Below are 18,181 nucleotides of genomic sequence, written 5' to 3' on the forward strand. Positions count from 1 at the left end.
TGGATCAGAGTTCATAGGAAAAAGTTGTGTTCAAGGCAACCTGACTCGACTGTGTTTCAAAAATGCACAGAGCAGTAGGCAGCTTTGCTGAAACAATGGCCGTCCATTTTTCAGAGCCCATAGCAATAAATAATCTGCTATATGCCCTTTGTCGTTTTTTGGGTTTTTTTTATGTATAGCAACTATAATTTCAAGTGATATAGCAGCTTTGAAAATCCTAGTCAACAGGGAAAAAGAAAAGAACACTTAGAATTAAAATAAGTGAAACATTGCTTTTACTTCAACAATTTTCCTTACATTAAAACAGTTTATGGACTCAATTGATGTAGAAGCTTTACTGCTTATTCTGAGAGATGGAATTAAATTTTCATTTAAGATAAGCCCTTGCTGCCTCTTGTGATAGTTCATGGTCACGCAACATCATCAGTCAACAGGTCTGTGAATCCCACACACATTTTTGAATGAAGCTACTTGAACTTAAATAGTCATCTTAATAAAAAAAAAAAGCATTTGAAACAGTTGGTGCCTGTCTCTTCTTCCCTGTCATTTCTTTCTTTAAAAGGGGGTGGGGTGGGAGGAAATTATTAGAAAGAAAGGAAAACGAGTTCCTGGCAGCAATACAATCTCTTAGTTGATTGACTATATGGAAACAATGGCCAAATGGCCCAAAACGCCCTCACAGTGTCAACACATACAGGTTTGTAGCATGTCACAATCTTCCCTCAGGTTTTTTCTGGCAATGCTGTTTCAGCAGCTTATCTAAAACTGCCTTTTCGTTTTTTAATTCAGGCAAAATACAGCAGAAAAGGGCTGAAGGAATCAGGGCACGCATAACTTCCTGAAGAATCCTCAGTGACCATCAGTATCCCTCAGACGCCTGGGTTTTTTTCCATTGCGTTTCCATTTCATTAAGGTGCCAAGATACCTCAGGGCATGTGATTGGAATCAGTCCTCCTTTCAGGGCACCAAAGCCATTATTCTTCTCAAAGCTACTGTGATAAGCAACAAAACCTGCCAATTGCTCTTTTGATGGTAATTGCTTATCGGTCTGGCACTGAAGCCAATCCACCCTCTCATTGTCTGAAGTCCCTAATCCTTTCATACGCCATTGAGAAAAAATGAGAAGGGAGGACACTTAATACTAGCCTGGAGCCTCCATACTAAAAAGTTCTCTTCATTGAAACTATTAGAATGCTGATAACCTCATTATACAAGTTTCACTCTTAAAAAAAAAAAAAAACCTTAAAAAAAGAACCCAAAACATCTGCAGTAATATCCTTTATGCCAAGTTGGAAAATCTGATTTCTGGAATATCTGACACCTGAAGAACACTCCTGTGGGAAAGCACGCCCATCCTTTGCCAGGCAGGGCCAGGCAACGGGAGAGAACATCCAAATCCAGTTGCCAACAAAAACCTACGGCATTTGGTATCTATTTAAAAGTTGTTTTGTAGAAACACAAATGCGTATTTCTACCTCACAGGAGCACATTAAACCAAACAAAGCAAGACTAGACAGCCAACATCTGTTTGTCGGGAAAATTATTCCCCAGTTCAGATCTCTTCATTGTGTAATGAGAAACAAAGAACTAAATTTGCATCTCTGTGCCTCTTTTTTCACTATCATACAAAGGATTCTTTCCTTTATTTGCATCTGTTTAATCAGTCAAGAATTATAGTCAATCTTATCTTTAAATGAAAGGAAAAAAGTTATACTATTCTGTTAGCGTATACTGCTTTGCATTCACAATATTGTGAACACAAGACCCTTACATTTTAAAGTGTCATGCACTACATTTATTCACTGCTAACACTACATGGTCTTAATCTAACAGAAGGAGGATGTAGATACTTGATGTTAAAGAAGCAGAGAAACCAATGCAGGTTCTTCTCTACTACTGATGAGAGAGATGGAGAGTGCTGATGACCAGAGGTGCACATGGAGGGGTGTCCCATATATAACGAAATACTGTGCAGACAGCCTACCCTTTTACACTCAGGGTAAAGAGCAAGTGCTCTAAAACAGGAAGAAGCGGTGCTCTAAGGGGACAAGTAAGTCAGATCAAAAGCCCTCAATACCCCTTAATCTCACATGATAATAATGTTTATTGTTGGTCAGATGCTCCTACTGTGATTATTGACCACAATCCTTTAAATAAAAGTAGCCTGCACTTTATTGTTTCTTCCTCCATTTAAATAGAACAATCTGAACAAGCAATACCACCACCCAGGAAAACACTGGGATTCCCGCAACTTGAGGACTTGGATTGGAGACTTCTCCCTCCCTCAGCAACACCCCTTTTTCTCACCTCCTTCCTGTCCTGCAGCTCTATCTCACCCTTCTTAATCCAAAATTCTGTAATACCCTAACTTGAAAGGTGACATTGTCAAACCAAGCAGAGCAGGCATCTTCTCTAAGGTGTCAAGGTCTAGTCAAAACCAAAACCTTAAACACGTGGTCAGGCATTAGCCAAAGAGAGGGTCACAGGCAACAGTAGTTTTGTTTAGCCTAGGCAGAAAATAACATACTGCAGTTAGCGTTTCAAAGAAGCCTCCAAAGTGACCTTTCAGGACACATAGCTGCTTGAAAGGGTGCACGCGTATGCAGATGAACAGCTATTCGGTAGCTGTGAAGGCAGACACCCATGAAACTTGGGAGGCTCTGCAGGCGCTGCCTGACCCATTGGACAGGAAAGTGCTTCCCAGCTCCCAGGCGTGCACCTGGATGCCAGGGAGCAGAGGCCCGGATGCTGACCAGAAGCCGTTTGGTGTGCTCCAGCAGGACCCCGGGTCCGAGCAATCCTGACACCAGGACTCAGCAGAGTATTTTGCCCCACAGTCTAGAAAAAGCCTTAAAAGACTTCAGAAGGGAAGAAAATCTAGAAATAGGATAAACTACATCTTGAGTATGCCTGGGCACCAAATGTCCCTTTTCTTCTGCAACAAGCTGTATCTCTGCTTGCATGTGATTTCAACACGAACTACTTTATTGTCTTAAAACTACAGAATTTACAAGTGTGATCCAGCATTCTGGAGTCCACGCACTACTAAAAAATACATTATAGGAAAGTATCTGGTTAATAACATACACAGTTTAAGCTAATGATAATGAGACTAAATAGCTTAGAATACACTCAGGGCATCAGTATAACAATACTTCTAACACTACATAGTAGCTTGAATGTGTCAGCAGTGAACGTGTCAGACAGCTAAAGCACAAGACAGACACGAATGCTTTTATGAAAACACTGCTATCTCTTACCACATTACCCACATCCCACATGTCGGGTGATTCTGCTGACCGAGGATACTGGAATTTTCACTACGATTCTACCTGCTGAAAGCTTTAGCTTTGCTTCACCAAATAAGTTTCAGAGATCAGGATTTCCGCTTATTTCACTTTGCTAGCGGTGCTCACAGCCAGAAAACTAATGTATAGACCGCAAAAAGGAAAGAGGAAGGAGAAGGACAGACAAGAAATAAAATGAGCTACTAAATACAGTTTTATTCTTAGAAGTTGTCAGTTCCTACCAGCTTGGACACCTACAGAATGAAATGAATATCTGACTGACTGAAATTACATTATCACACCACAACGCGAACACATTCAATATATTGGCAGTAAGGGCAGGGTGTCTCTCCCCCTGTCCTTCCTTTGTAAAGGAGACTAAAAGGCTCTGCAATTTCCTTCCCCATCATACTGTCAATAAAACAGCTCTCATTTAACGTCGTTAGAGCATAAAATGACCAGGAAAAACAAACAGCTCTACTCCTAGCAAGGAGTGCATTTAGGAAGGTATTTAGTACGGTTTTCTAGGGAAAGGCTACTACGATTTCATTAGGCAAAATTTTAAACCTTATTTAAATTAAACATGAATACAATACAAAACATTTCAGAGAAGTAAGACTTCTACTTCCAAATATATATATATGATTACATCATATTTTTAAAACAGATTGTTTGCTGGTCAGCGTCACATCTATGTTGTTTAGCGCAGAAATAATAAAATTCAAGAAGCAATTCTGTCGATTGGAATATATATAAAATGTGACTAAATAAAATTGAATTTTAAAATGTATGCTAATAAAAAAGGAAATCAGAAGAGTTCTGGATGATGATAAATTTGCAATTTAAAAATCATTCTATTCCAACTTTTGACATATAGAAAGAAAAAAAATCAATCCATAATTAGTTTTAGCTGATGACTACTAGAGCACAGTACTCACTAGCTTCACATTATGCAAAACGTTAGACTACGTATTTAACATCACACAAAGACATTCGGTAGATTTTGTTTCCAGTTACCTGCATTCTAATTGACAACGGTTATTTGTGGGCTAATTGTCATAAGCCATCATTTATTGGCAGGGAGCCATTTATCCCCACCTCCTTTCTCTAGAGCTGTCCTCCTGCTGGTTTCGCGTTAACAGCAGTCTCTAAGTCAGGATAGCTGAAGAGAACTGAAGATATGAATACTCAATTAGCACTCACAAAAATCATCAAAACACTTGGAATTCATCCATTCTTGAAGTACTGTATATCAAAAATAATAGATTTCTACTTCTTGGAAAGCATGTACAAAAAAAAAAGTTTTAAACTACAATATTCAGGATTTTACACGTCTGCCATATTGCTACACTTAATAATAGCAGTGTGTAAAATGGGGCATTCATCAAAACTATCCTGGAAAGTGGGATTCTTTTCAGACTTCAAATGTATTTCTGATTTAGCATTTTCAGATAGATTTGAACATACTGAGTATGGTACTAATAATTAAGAAACTCAATGCCAGTTTGGAAATTACAAAAATTATTTGATCAGCAGAGCTGGCAGACATGTAAGACAGCAAAAGCCTAACCACTATACAGTATAAAACCGAGAACACTCAATTGGTTTAGTGACAAGATACAACACATTGACCTGAAGGCATTGATCTATAATGGTAACTATCTTATTTAAATCACCTAATAGAAGAATTCATCTGCAAGCATGCAATTATAAAGGTTAACTTTGAGTTACTCAGATCAGTTGCTAATTTTAGAAACTCAGTATGTATCACACGCACATGAGCAATTAAATCGCACACTCCCAGGTAACTCTCTCCTGCAGTAAGGAGTGAGAGCTTAAGTTGCTGGAGAGACTGACAGGCAAAATAATGCTCATTACTAACTGAGGGATAAAACAACTCTTAGCCAACACATGAAACACAAATATACAACTCCCCCCAAAAAATCTGTATATGGTATCTACCTCTACCACTCCAGACAGCTTAGCCTTATGAGCTAAGGAGCTCTGTATGAATCTCCACTGTTTCCCAGTCCCCCAAATATGGTGCCTCCATCGCCTTCCAGCACCCCTCTTGTGACCCCCCGTCACAAGCCAGCCTCAGCAGACGACAGTGGCCCCTCTGCCACAGTGTCGTGGCCTGCCCAGCCCTGCAGCAGGCCCTCGGCACTCACCGCATGAGGACCGTAGGAACAAAACACTTTTCAGGGCACTGTCCTAGACTTCAGCACATCAGAGATTTTCTGAGGTAAGAGCTCTTGCTGTGGTATTTAATAGTCCTTGATGGCTACGTTTGCTCTCTCTAAACACATATAAACTTCTATTATCCACAACTTTCTCCAGCATAGGACTTCCACAGCTTAGCTACACATTGTCCAAACCATCCTGTCTCTCTGTTCTTTGCTGGATCTGGCAACAGCCCCTTCTAGTTGACATCTTCTAGTTCTTGAACAGAAACAGACTGTGAGGAACTACTCCTTACACAGCTTTTCCATGCCTCCTGCAAAGCTGTCTTTTAATACATCCTGTCCCCTTGTTTTTTCTTCTCCATCTGAAGAGCCCTAATTTACTTAGCCATTCCTCGTATGGAAACTATTCCATATTTTCCTCACTACTGTTACCCATTTCTGAATATTTTCCAGTTCTTCCATACTCGTTTTGGGAATGGGAGGTCACAAGCATTCAAAGAAGTAAAATGCAGCCCATTACAGATTTACACACAATGATATTTCTCTGTTTTGTCCTCTATTGCTTTTGATCTGCTTTTTTGACTGTGACTGAGAATTGAGCTGATGCTATTATAGAACTATCCACTATATACGCAAGACCTCATTCCTGACCGATAATAGTCTGCTAAAAATCCATCATTTCCCCTGTGAAATGAGGATTACATCCCCCTTCCTGCATTTGCTGAAGGTAAGGCTGGCTTTTACCCTTCGGCTACACAAGAAGGCTCCTCTGTTCTTGTTCCAGTCTCCAAAACTCTCTCTGAAAATATAACATGGATGTACGCGCTTCTCTTATCCAGCTTCTTTGGCCTTAAAAGGCCAGCATTAATATATTAGTCTTCTATATTTGGGATTTTCCACCCTATAAACACTAGCTTCCTACAGAGAAGCTGGAGAAAACTAGTTCCCCAAATTACCACAATACTTAAAAACCCAGCAACAACAACAAAAAAACCACAAAAGAGTTATCTTGCATTCTTTGCATTCATAAAGGCACCACTAACAAACATGGCAAAATCATCATCATAATGAAGAATCCTGTTTCTCAGCTTGGAGGAAAACAGATAGATCCTTAAATAAAAGAACATGAATTACTTCAATTGCTGTGAATAGAAAATGTCTTAACTATCATGTCCTGCTTACTGGTGGTGGTAAGAAGCTGTAATGACGTTAGTTTACAGGAAATGGTGGGTACCTAATTCTCAGGACTCTACTGCTTCTTAGCCTCTAATTTCTCAAGTAGTTGCTTAACATTTGCAACAGCCAGAAATCTTTAATCACATAGAACAGAACACCAGAGAACTGCCTGAAAAAATACCTCAAGTTTTTACATTCTGAAGCAAAATATTGTGGTTATCCTGTATCCTGCTTGCTTGAGAAGGCATGCAATACAGAATGATATAATTAAAATAAAAACATGGTATTAATAAAATCCAGATCTTTTTATCTTTGCTGTTAACGTAAGAATTTATTACGAATTACATAAGTGATTTTAATGCTGCAGTTTTCACCAATGGTATAGTATTTACTATGTGTAACTGACTCAGATTAATAAATGAAAATAGATTAGTAAGACGCATTTCCTGGCCCTCATATAATTGCACAATGCTGCAACATTTGGAATGCAGACTCCACAGGGGAACAGTAAAAAGTATTGTTTTGGAAATTAAAGTCACTGAAATGTAAATGGCAGCCGTGAAAACATTTCCTTCAATATTGCATTTTATAAGTTGTTTAATCAGTCCCTCCTCCAACCGAGGTCTGAATTATCTTTAACTTTGTGGTCCTATAAATTATTAATACAGAATGGGAAAAATCTAAGTGACGGATAGTTTACCTGGTGCTTTAGAGCAAACACTTTAGAAGAGCAGTTAGAAAAATATGAGAGAAATTTTGCTGTGAAGAGTTAATGCAGGAAAAGGGAACAGCTGGAGACTATTAAAAGAACTCATTAGAGGGAAGAAAAAGAAAACTGTTCTAATTAGGTCAGCTGACAGGTGGCTACGCTTGAGAAGTGCCCTCCCGGCATCCTGAATGGTAACACTGGATATTGATGCTACTGTGTGAGCCTCAAATGAGATTTACAGCTGCAAATCTGCACTTCAACTCAGGGCATACTGCAGGATGTCAAAGGAATTTAACAAATCATCTCAGCGATACAGGGAGCAAAATGACTACTCTGTGTACGGGGGCGGGGGGTAAGTTAGGGAAACTTGCAGCGAGGGTGCTTGAAATATTTAGTCACTTAAATAAAGCTCAGAATCCAGTAACTGATAGGTTTTTTTTTTAACTCCCAGATAACTTGTATGCACTGTATGTACATAGGCAGATCATTGTAATCTATCGCTGCCTCAGTTGTCCAATCTAAACAATTTTAACCATGCCTCCAGACCCTTCAAAAAGTTCTAAGGTTCAATCAACTGATACGTGTAGCCTCTTCAGAGATCCTCAGCAGAAAAACAGCATATAGAAAAGCAATTGAAAAAAATAAATCTGAGGGCAGGCAATACTCCTTCTCCCCTTTGTATACAGAAACACATACACAAAATAGAACAAAAATAGAGAGCGGGAGCCTCTACTTGCAGGTTCAGTATCTTGATCTCTCCTGAAGGTCGTATCCCTGGCATCCACTTCCACTTATCTTCCACTTTTCAATTAAAACCCACCAAAAGACCCCATTTGAAGAAGGTAAAAATCACATTCTAAGAAGAGGCCTGTGCACGTAATTAAAAAAAAGTGCCTGTGCACTTAAATAATAATAATAAAAAAAAACTACAGAGAGCCTGAAGGAGAAAGTTCAATGTGTCAGCTGAAAATGCGAAATACAATTAGCCATCATTAAATGTTTTCATTATCCAAATAAAGATAAGAAATAAGATGGTGAGCTGCCATGACAGCACCAAAACAATTGGTAAAGTTATATTTTTCATTGTAGACAGAAATTTTAGGAAATAAATAACAGAATTGCTTACACTTACTTAGTGAATGTCCTTATGTTAATGAAAATGCAGTTATCAAAGCAAATTCTCAAAATTCAGGAATACAAAAAATTGATCAATGAGTTTAACTATTCAGTATTTTCAATACTTCTGTTTAAATTCTATGAAAAAAATCTTAACAGCAACATGCTGATTTAAATATACAGTATGAAAAGCCAATCTTCACCACAGGAGAGACCTACATTATTGCAAAAAACTTGACTAGAAAGTTTCCTGCCATCCTTTTAATTTTACTTTGCTCCTTTGTGCTGATCCTACTGCACTTTTTAGAATTATTTTAGTATTTATATTTTATTTAAAAGTCAAAAAGAGAGACGCTCTCTTCGGGCATCATGTGCCTGAGTAAACTTTAGCATAACTGAGGCTGAATATGGTTAGAATACTATCATTTTTAGATAGGAAAAGCATATTTATTTTAAGAGATGAACCTGAAATACTATACTGAACCTAACAGAGATATGGTGCAGACTTAACCGCTAACTTAATGGAAGTCTGAAATGTTCTGTAGGTGGGTGACAAGTTCTTAATTTACTGAACTCTTTTTCACATAAAACCTCTCTCTTCTGGTAAATTAGGCTCAGTGATGGTTAAATCTTGTACTTGAATAAGTGAAGAGCCATGCTACTACATCCAGTGGAGTGACTCTAGAATTAATAGCGATCAGAATCACCCATAACTAGATTTCCTGAAATTCAGCCAACAATTCACAGCTCATACTGCTTTACACATTCATTCCACCTCAGCAGTCTTAGATCAAAGTTTAAGAAAGCATTGAAGAAAGATGAAAAACGCTATATGCATTTTTTTATATTTGATGACTCGCACTGCAGTTGTAACAAATTATTAACTAATTACCAATAGGCTATCTGGAAAGGACAGTTTTAATACAAAGTTTTCAAATATTTATGGTAGCCACACTCTTTATCAGGAGTGCTTCTTACCTTCTGAACTTTCAAGCTTTAAACTAAATCAACTGGTGAACATTTTTCTTTTGCTTAGTACGAACAGCTGTCATAGCTGTACTGATAACGTGGTATTTGCTTTACTGAAGTGCACGTACCCTAAGAACTTTAGTTCAACCTGCAACATATTCTCTAGGAAGCATTTAAACTCACTATCATGAATTTCTCTCATCTTATGTGAACAAAAGGTAGGGCAACTCTTGCATGAGAGTGCTTGAGACGCTATCTGAAGTGGCTGTCGTCAGTCCAGACCATTACTCTCTATATGATAAGCCACACTAAAACGTTGCCACTATTGAATTTGGAGAAGCTTGGCAGTAATTTGTTTAGGGGACTGACAGTAACTCACTTCAGCAAAGTGAGTGCCCTTTCCAGGTCAAGGCAAGGAACTGGCTGATCTAGGTGGAAAGTGTCACATTGCAGCAGCTGCCTGTACCATATCTGACTTGTGAATAAAGGACTTGTTTTCTATCTTGGCTTTGAATAAATTTTGGTAAACACAGACATTTACCGAAACATTTAAAACAACTTATCTGAGTCTTGAATGAACGGTTGTTTTCTCTGGAACAGAGTCAAAGCCTAAAGCTTTGTTCAGAGAAAATTTCTAACGATCAGTGGACAGTGGAAATTTCCGTCTCCATTTCTGATATTTGCAATGTCAGCAGTTCAGATTTTCAAAGTTAAAAAAGTAGCACCTAAAGACCTACAAGACTTCAAGGGGCTTCTTTCACGCCATTTTTTTTAAATCACCAGAACTGAGGGGAGGGAATGCCTCCTTTTAAGATATCAAAACGGGATGACCAAGCAGGAGTTTGTTGGACTCAGAACTTTAAAAACCCTATTTTAAAACGCTTTCCTTCCCTTATTTAAGAGCCCACTTTATAGAGGTGCTGAGCTCCCACAGATTCACATTGAAGTTTCTAAAAGAAAAAGCATACCCTCAACTTTTTGAGGGAGAAGACTAGTAGTATTAGGAGTTATTGACTAAGATGGAAGAACGGACTGAAAAGGCTCCAAGTTCCCAGCAACATCTTCTAAAAAATGAAAGCTACGTACATCAGTGGTTGAGAAAAGCACTACTGACCCCTGAATATCTCAGCTGCGTAACAAGTGAACCTTTCCTTCAAGCAAATCTCGCTCTTCTGGAGCCAGAAACAGAGGAGTTACTGGACCTTGGTAGACATTTACAACTTCTCCATCTCTTTTGGAAGTTTATATCTCCTGTCAGCTCCAGACTTCTCAGGCTCTTAAGCAATCAACTCAATGTTGCTGAGCAAATTAATAGTTCTGTATTTTCCTAGCTTTTGAGTTGAGACATAATGGAAGAAAAGTAAAAGCTTCTTGTATCCTCCCACTTTCATATGTCTGCTCATGGTCAGGCATATCTCATCCCAAACACTTAGGTTTAATACTGTGATGGGTATATATTTAATATATTACCCTATATTTAATAAGATAAACAGCTCGTAAAGCATTTAAAATGTAGAGATCACCTCGGTCTAAGCTTATCCTTCAAGTTTTCGCCTGTAAAGAAGTAACACTCCATGGCTACTTTTTAATTAAAAAAAAATCTCAGGGAAGAACTGGGAAGAGTACGAGGACAGCAGTCAGGCCAGCCATCCCTTGTATGTGAAAGGGCTGCACTGGCTCATGGGCAGAGGTAAGATCGACTGCTTATTTTCTTCACAGCTAAATCAGGCAATTGATTCAGTAGACTTCTAAAGCTACCATGCCATAAAATCCATTATCTGAGTTTTAGAACATATGCCAATAGAATTCCTTGCATCAGCAAGGAAAGGATGAAAATGCAGTTATGTGCTATATTATTTGGTTGGATAGCACAAGCCTTAAAAATGCTTAACATTCTGAACGACTGGCTTTTGTTAACATGAACTGCACTGGCAGTTGGCCTATGCTTTACCCTGCAAGAACAACAACCAGCTTTGAGCAGCACAACCGACGCTCAGAGTTTGCCAAGGAAGGACAGAGGACAGATCCAAGAACGTTTCCAGGCCTCTAATACAGAACTATAAACAGAGAAGATCAAAACAAAAAAGCAAAAATAATTTTCATAAAGGTTGCCAATGATGTCTCAGAAAAACAAACTGCCTTTTGAGCAGAACCACCAGACTAATGATCCCAACAAGAAAGGCAATTTTTATTTCCTTTTGGTTATAGCTTCCATACTGATATGTGTATGTGTGTGTGATTATATAGATGTTTTTATATATATAAAACACACACACACATATATATGTGTGTGTGTACATATATTTAATTACATATATCTCCTAAAGCATATCCCTAACACACACATGAAAGTACTAGGCCATTTCCTTCTATTAGTTTTTAAAATAACACAAATATAACAGGAATTTAATCTATTTATTGAGTTCCAGTTCTGTCTGAAGTAAAATTTTACCTACTACATACATCATGTCTTCAGAATGGAATAAACTGCACAGCTGGTAATGAATTAGTATCAACTTTTACAAAGTAAATCAATCTCGAGAGGTGCCAATCACTGTACATTCCACTTCACATGAAAAGTAGGGACACTCAGGGTGAAGTACAGATTGCATGGCTAATCTTTAACTTTTCTAAAAGGAAAGTATGACAGCTCTAGCAAAGTAATAACACATTCACAGACCCACCCCATACACACTTTTGCAAACTGTCTGTCCCACATTCATACCAGAGAACAAAAGCCACACACGCAGCACGCAGAACACAAAACTGTTCAGACTGCCTTCCAAACGTATACACCAGATGTCGAAACCTTCTCAGCTGACTCAGAGACCTCTTGGGTAACTCTAGCTATAGAGCAAATAAGAAACGCTTTGCAACATTTTTGAAATGAGCTTATAATTAGATAGCAGATGTGATGAAAGTTAAAAGAGAGATGTAGTTACACTCTGGAAAAAGAGCACCCCTCTTAATTATTTGTGATTTACAGATTTGTTTGTTAGGCAAAGCCCTGTGAGCAGATAAGAGTATTAAAGTCCAAAAGAAAACAGCACAGCCTTGGATTCATGTCAGCTAGGACTGAAAGAGGCCCACCGCCTGGGCCTCTTGCTGTGGGCAGTCCTTCAGAGCATCGCTCTGTATGGCTTCCACAGCACTCCATGCACTTTATTGCTCCTTCAATACATTTTTTCTCTCTCTTTATTCCCCAGCAGTCACAACCCTCCCTGCCTTTATTTTAGCATTACGTTTGGGCCTGCAACACCTCATAACAGAACATCAAGCTGCCCTGTCACAGCTGTGCCACTGAACCCCAGCAGGGTTAACTGTGGTTGAAGGCTGAATCCAACCAATTGGACCTCTGTTAGAGGGAGGATAAGATTTAACTCCATCCTTTGGTCTTCTTTTGGGTAGAGTGTGTACGGTAGGTGGTGATGCGCATGTAAATGGCAGAGGTATCAGACATCATATAAAGTGATGGCCACTCTAGTTTCCATGTTTCTCATTCTGCGTTTGTACAGTACTTACCACCATGGGATCCTGGCCTGTGACAGAGGCTTACAGACATTATCACAGTTCAGCTGTTGCACAAAACTAGAACTGCAAGAATGTGAGAACAGCAGTTCAACCACCGTTATTATTACCTTTTCAATCTAAAAAAGGCAACAAAATAAAACCAAGAACTGAGATAATGGAGCACTGGTGTGAAGAGCGCTATGTACCTCTTACCAGCAAAGATATTAAAGGCTTGGGCTCGCTTAATTGCTCAATTTCCCAATTTCCTCTAGTGAGGCTGCATAGTTATTGCCTCCATTTCAGTCCAAAAATCTGTCTGAATATTCACAATGATGAATGCTGGCAGAACTATTATGCCAGCTGCTATGCAGTCCAGATCCAAACCCCATTGACCTCAATGGCAGGGTTCTAATTCAATGGCATTTGGAACTTGTTGCCAGCTTAGAGGAGATAAAACTGGCTAATTGAATTCATAAGCAACAGTCTCCATATTAAAACTGACCAAACTCAGGACCAGGCAATACGAAGACAGGTGAAAAAGGTGGGACTGAAGATTCATTCTCCCACTTTCCAAGCAGCCAGTTTGAACATCAGCATTTCCAAACTACACTGGGAAATCAGAAACTTTCCACTAAAAGCTGTTTGTGTAAACATACCAGATATCTTTCCTCCTGCCTCATGCTTGGGGTACGGATCATATGATTCTGTTCTCCTCTCCAGTCTCCAAAACGTCGAAAAAAATAATTGGATAAAAATCGATTGACAGGATCTCTAATAATATTGATGTATACTGGCTGGTCTCCTCCAAACCTGGTGGAAAGAAAAATGGGCGAATCTCATCAAAAGGTTTCAGACAAGTACACATGTTTTTCACCTGAATGTTTTCAAGTTATCCTCTACATCAGTTCAGAGCTTTTATAAGGCTAGAAGTAAAACTGAGAAGCTCATGACTAGTTACCAAAGCCTTGTAAAAGCTTGCAAGATCTCTTCAGAACTAAAGGAAAATGTGATACCACATTAAGCAATAAGTATACTATAAACATTTTAGTTTAAGACTATTTTTTCCATTGTGTCAATGTTTATGGTTTTCAGGTTTTCTCCTTGCAATTTTCAGATGAAGAACCTTCTGCTACTGAACTCAAGGATGAACATTTCTTCTTCTAAACACTTATTTCCTCTCTGGAAAATCACGTCAGAGCAGGAATTGCCTAAAACTACTGCCATAAGGCAGCCTTGGAATCACCCTCACTTGTACAATAAGAGTAGTAACACATAATGGATTTTGCAACATTCCAGCATATTTCAAAAGGTTTCATTTAGATGAACCGGCAGATATGCACGGAATTTCCATGTTTTCATTTGCTGTAACTTGTGCAGGTCTTCCTCCCCTCATCCCCAAATCTGCACCACCTGCAGTGTTTGAGGTTATTTAGTGGTTATGTAGCACCTCATCCTTATACAGCACTTCAAGATTTAAAAAAAAAAAAAAGAAAAGAAAAAAAGGAAAATGCTTGCTTCCAAAAAGAAACAGGTATCAATTTCAGGCATACACATATCTAAGGAGAAGGAAGAGGTAAAAACAGCTGTGACCAGCATTTGCACAAAAGCAAAAAATCCAGCACAGGTGCCTGCAATTTAGAGCTGAGAAGATAAGCTCAAGTTAAATAGGTTGCTCTGGTTTAACTTCTTGCTTGCCTCCACCTGGGAATTATGACAAACATCTTCAGTTTAAGGACTGCAGCACAAAAGAACGAAGGGAGGAAAATGGACTTTGAGAAGATAAGGTCTGTGGTTATACCTTATTTTCATACTGTTAAAATATTGACTGTGTATCTCACTTCAATAAACATCATAATGAGAACAGACCTAATTGCCAGCTCTGTGGAAAAAAATGGGAAGTTGCTACATTATTCCTTGGTCAAAATCGAAGAATAAACATTTGCACTCTGGAAGAGACTTCTAGACTACAAATGCTGTTAGACAAAAAGAAAGAGCAAAGTAAAACCTATTTGGAGTGAGATGTTCCTAGGATAAACTGAACTTGGAATTTGCCTGAACTAAAAACACAAATTATTTTTCTCTCCTATGTTTCCCCAATTTAGGGGAACAACCCTTACTTAAGCACTAGCTCATGCTTTATTTTGGGAGTATAGTCATATTGAAGTATTTAAGTGCTGTTCAAATAATACTCTTAGTCATAGTTTGTATTATTTCTTTTAAAAATCAAAATATTAGATTACAAGAGAGAAAACTGAAGATACCATTTAGATTAAAGCGAACCCTCTCAGTTTTGCTTAATCATCTGAGTCAGATGAATAACTGAAGATGAGTAATAAAAGATCAGGGCTTTTTATAAATATTAAAGAGTCAGTAAAATTATTTAAAAATATGAATGTAAAAGACAAGAGGAAAAATCCCACATAGTTTCAACTCAATTTTCATTCCACACAGTTCTCCAGACCAGTAAGTACAATCTGCAACGGTTTGTGTGTACGAACAACTTCATGCGTATGAGTAATCTCACTGACCTCAGAGCTGCAGGATCACTGCCACAAAAAAAAAAATGCACAGGCAGCATAAGCCTTAAAACAACCCAATTAAGAAGGCAGATGCTCCTTGCTTCCTCATTAGTACATAGCCCAGTTCAAGAATATGTCTGAGTGCAAAGGGATAAGCCTGGTTTCTTCTCTGAGCTTATCTTTGTCACTCTTTTTGCCTCAATTGCCGAAATAAAACCTACATAAAAAGGGACATTCCTGCAAATACCACAGGACATTAAAGGCATTCAGTTCTGAGAATATCCATTTAAATAGCAAGACTTTGGTCAATACCCTGCTCCCTAGCCATGACAATTAATTTCTCCCATGAGATTGCTGGCAATAATACGCTGCACCTAAATTACACAACATGTTTTCCTGCTGTTTGGAATAGATTAACAGTAATCTAAAGATAGTTGAAAGTGGGGAATAGTAACGAAAAGGGGAAGTGATGAAGACAGTAAGAAGAAACAGCAGCAGCGGCAAGCTGCTTTAGAAAAGGAGAGAGATGCGTTCCCAGACTTTATCTACAGATAGAGAGAGTCCTTAGTCTCCGAGAAGCAGAAAGCAAGACAGCAGCGATAACCTGAGTTTTTTAGAGGATGCCAAGCCTGAACGTTCCTCAGTAGGGGGGGGGAAAAAAAAAGTACAGGCAGTTATTATTTGTCTAGATCCCCATATTTATTGTCCTTTCTGAGGCAAAAGGAGGTTTCAGGTTTCAAAACCAACCAATGAAAATATCAAGGCCTGTCCTTTTGCTGGTAAGGTCACGTCCCTGAACGTGCGAAGAGTAAATTCAGTACCAACAGCTGTGAGAGAAGAGGCATAGGCAAGCTCGCCCTGAGAGGACAGCAGCAACAGGAGGCCACTCCTTCACAGAGAAGTACAGAAGAATTCCTGCTTTCTGAAGTGGTGACTGTAGCCTCCTGAAACACAGGACAGCCAGAATTTCTGGTTTTCTGCCTGGTAAATATCCAGCTGCAGTTGCTCCATCAGGCAACAAGCAGATTTTTTTTTTTTTTTAAGAAAGTGTAGTCTGTTTTGGCTTTTACTCAAATCTATATATTTTCATATTTTTTATAAACTATGTATATAGTTTATCACAGTTCAAATTCCAACCATTTGTTTCTATGGATTGTACTGAAACTCTAATATAGAAGCTAAGCAGCAGTTGCATGGCATAAAAATATCCTAAGGGTTAAAAATCAATGACATTAAGCTATTTAGAGGAAAAAAAGGGAAATTGATATGGTATTTGTTTAAGTACGTTCAGTGTATTTTTAGATCTCTATCAATCACCTCAAACCAAGTATAATTTAGATGTCCAGAGTGAAACTTTTCAAATTAATGCCACCCATATGAAAATGCCAACAATAATATATAGTGCTCCCATTATACATCATGTCATCTTATCTATACTCAAATATCTACTGTCAAGGATGCAAAAAGAAACCCAGTCGCATTGTTCTAGGTATGGGCAGAAGCTTCTCTGAGTGGGATTAAGATTGGGGTCCCACATGACCGAAGCTCCTGATCGTTCTCATGCCCAGTAGCGCATAGCTGCAATTTGGTAGAGCGAGTCAGGACAGAACCTCTGGGGACTCCAACAGAGCAATGAAAATGTAACAGTGGATACACTGATCCTCTGCAGCTCTACTTCTGTACTTAATTTCTCCTGATTTATTTAGTATATAGTATTACATCACATGACTTCTAACTGTTCAGTTTTCACAGATACTTTGGGAATCCTCATCAAAATAACTAACATTTGCAGGCATCAATGGATGATACTTAGATTCATCTATAATATATTCCCTCACCCTTCTTTTAATAAAAAGAAAAAAAAAAGCCCCCAAATATGCCAGATGTTGGGAGTCTGCCTTAGAAAGATGTCTCCAATGAATTCTGATTTTATTTATTACATTTATTTAATTTATTTATTTATGGTTTACACGAGCAAAAACTTTCTTCAAAAGTTTGCAAACCTTATAAGAGTTTAAAAAAAAAAAAAAAGTAAAAGAATCAAATAATTTGCTTGGCTGCAAAATGGAGGATATCTCAGCTCCTGTTATTTTTCATTTCATTTTCTTAAGAAAGATTAAATATAAATGTAGTCTTGTCACTTCAGTTCAGGAAGCTGCTGAATTTCTGCTCAGCACAAAACTCTCCACAAGCAGAAGCAGGCTTCTTCATTCCTATACACAAGCCACGTTCCTACAGGAAGACAAGATTCCCAACTTCTTCCCTATAAGAACTTTGGCTGCCTCTTACTCTTTTGAAGTAAAACATCTTTCCTTAAACAAATGAGCTGGTTGCTAGAAGTTAAATATCTTGGAAGCAAATAAGAACTGACAGTCACCTCATATAAATATGGACAGGCATATTGCGTCTGTCTTAAGAAAGGAAGCACAATTTCCTCTTACAGCTTCATACAACTGTGAATCACATGCTGAGAGCACAGTTGCCCAGGAAGCATACACGTGAATTAGGTTACGGCTCCATGGCCAGATCTGCAGCACAGCTTCACAGGAGACCATGCAAAAGCACTAATGTGCAACTTTCAACCTTCAAGGACTTAAAGAGATGCAGTCCTATCAAAATCAGTTCTCTGAAAAAGGTACCTTATTTGCAGAATTAGAAATGAAAAGATATTACAACTTCTGGCATCAATGTGCACTTCTGGTAAAGCAA

At 38.4% G+C, this 18,181-nt stretch overlaps 1 protein-coding gene across 1 annotated transcript in view; it reads right to left on the reverse strand.

Annotated features, from left to right (window-relative positions):
• UST (uronyl 2-sulfotransferase) overlaps positions 1–18,181 on the reverse strand; it is a 178,156-nt gene that overhangs the window by 54,736 nt on the left and 105,239 nt on the right. Inside the window, exon 5 of the mRNA XM_068938784.1 lies at positions 13,610–13,763. Within this exon, the coding sequence (XP_068794885.1) occupies positions 13,610–13,763 (154 nt within the window). The remainder of the gene's footprint in view (positions 1–13,609; positions 13,764–18,181) is intronic.

Source organism: Struthio camelus, chromosome 3 (genome assembly GCF_040807025.1).
Source record: "Struthio camelus isolate bStrCam1 chromosome 3, bStrCam1.hap1, whole genome shotgun sequence".
NCBI lineage: Eukaryota > Metazoa > Chordata > Aves > Struthioniformes > Struthionidae > Struthio > Struthio camelus.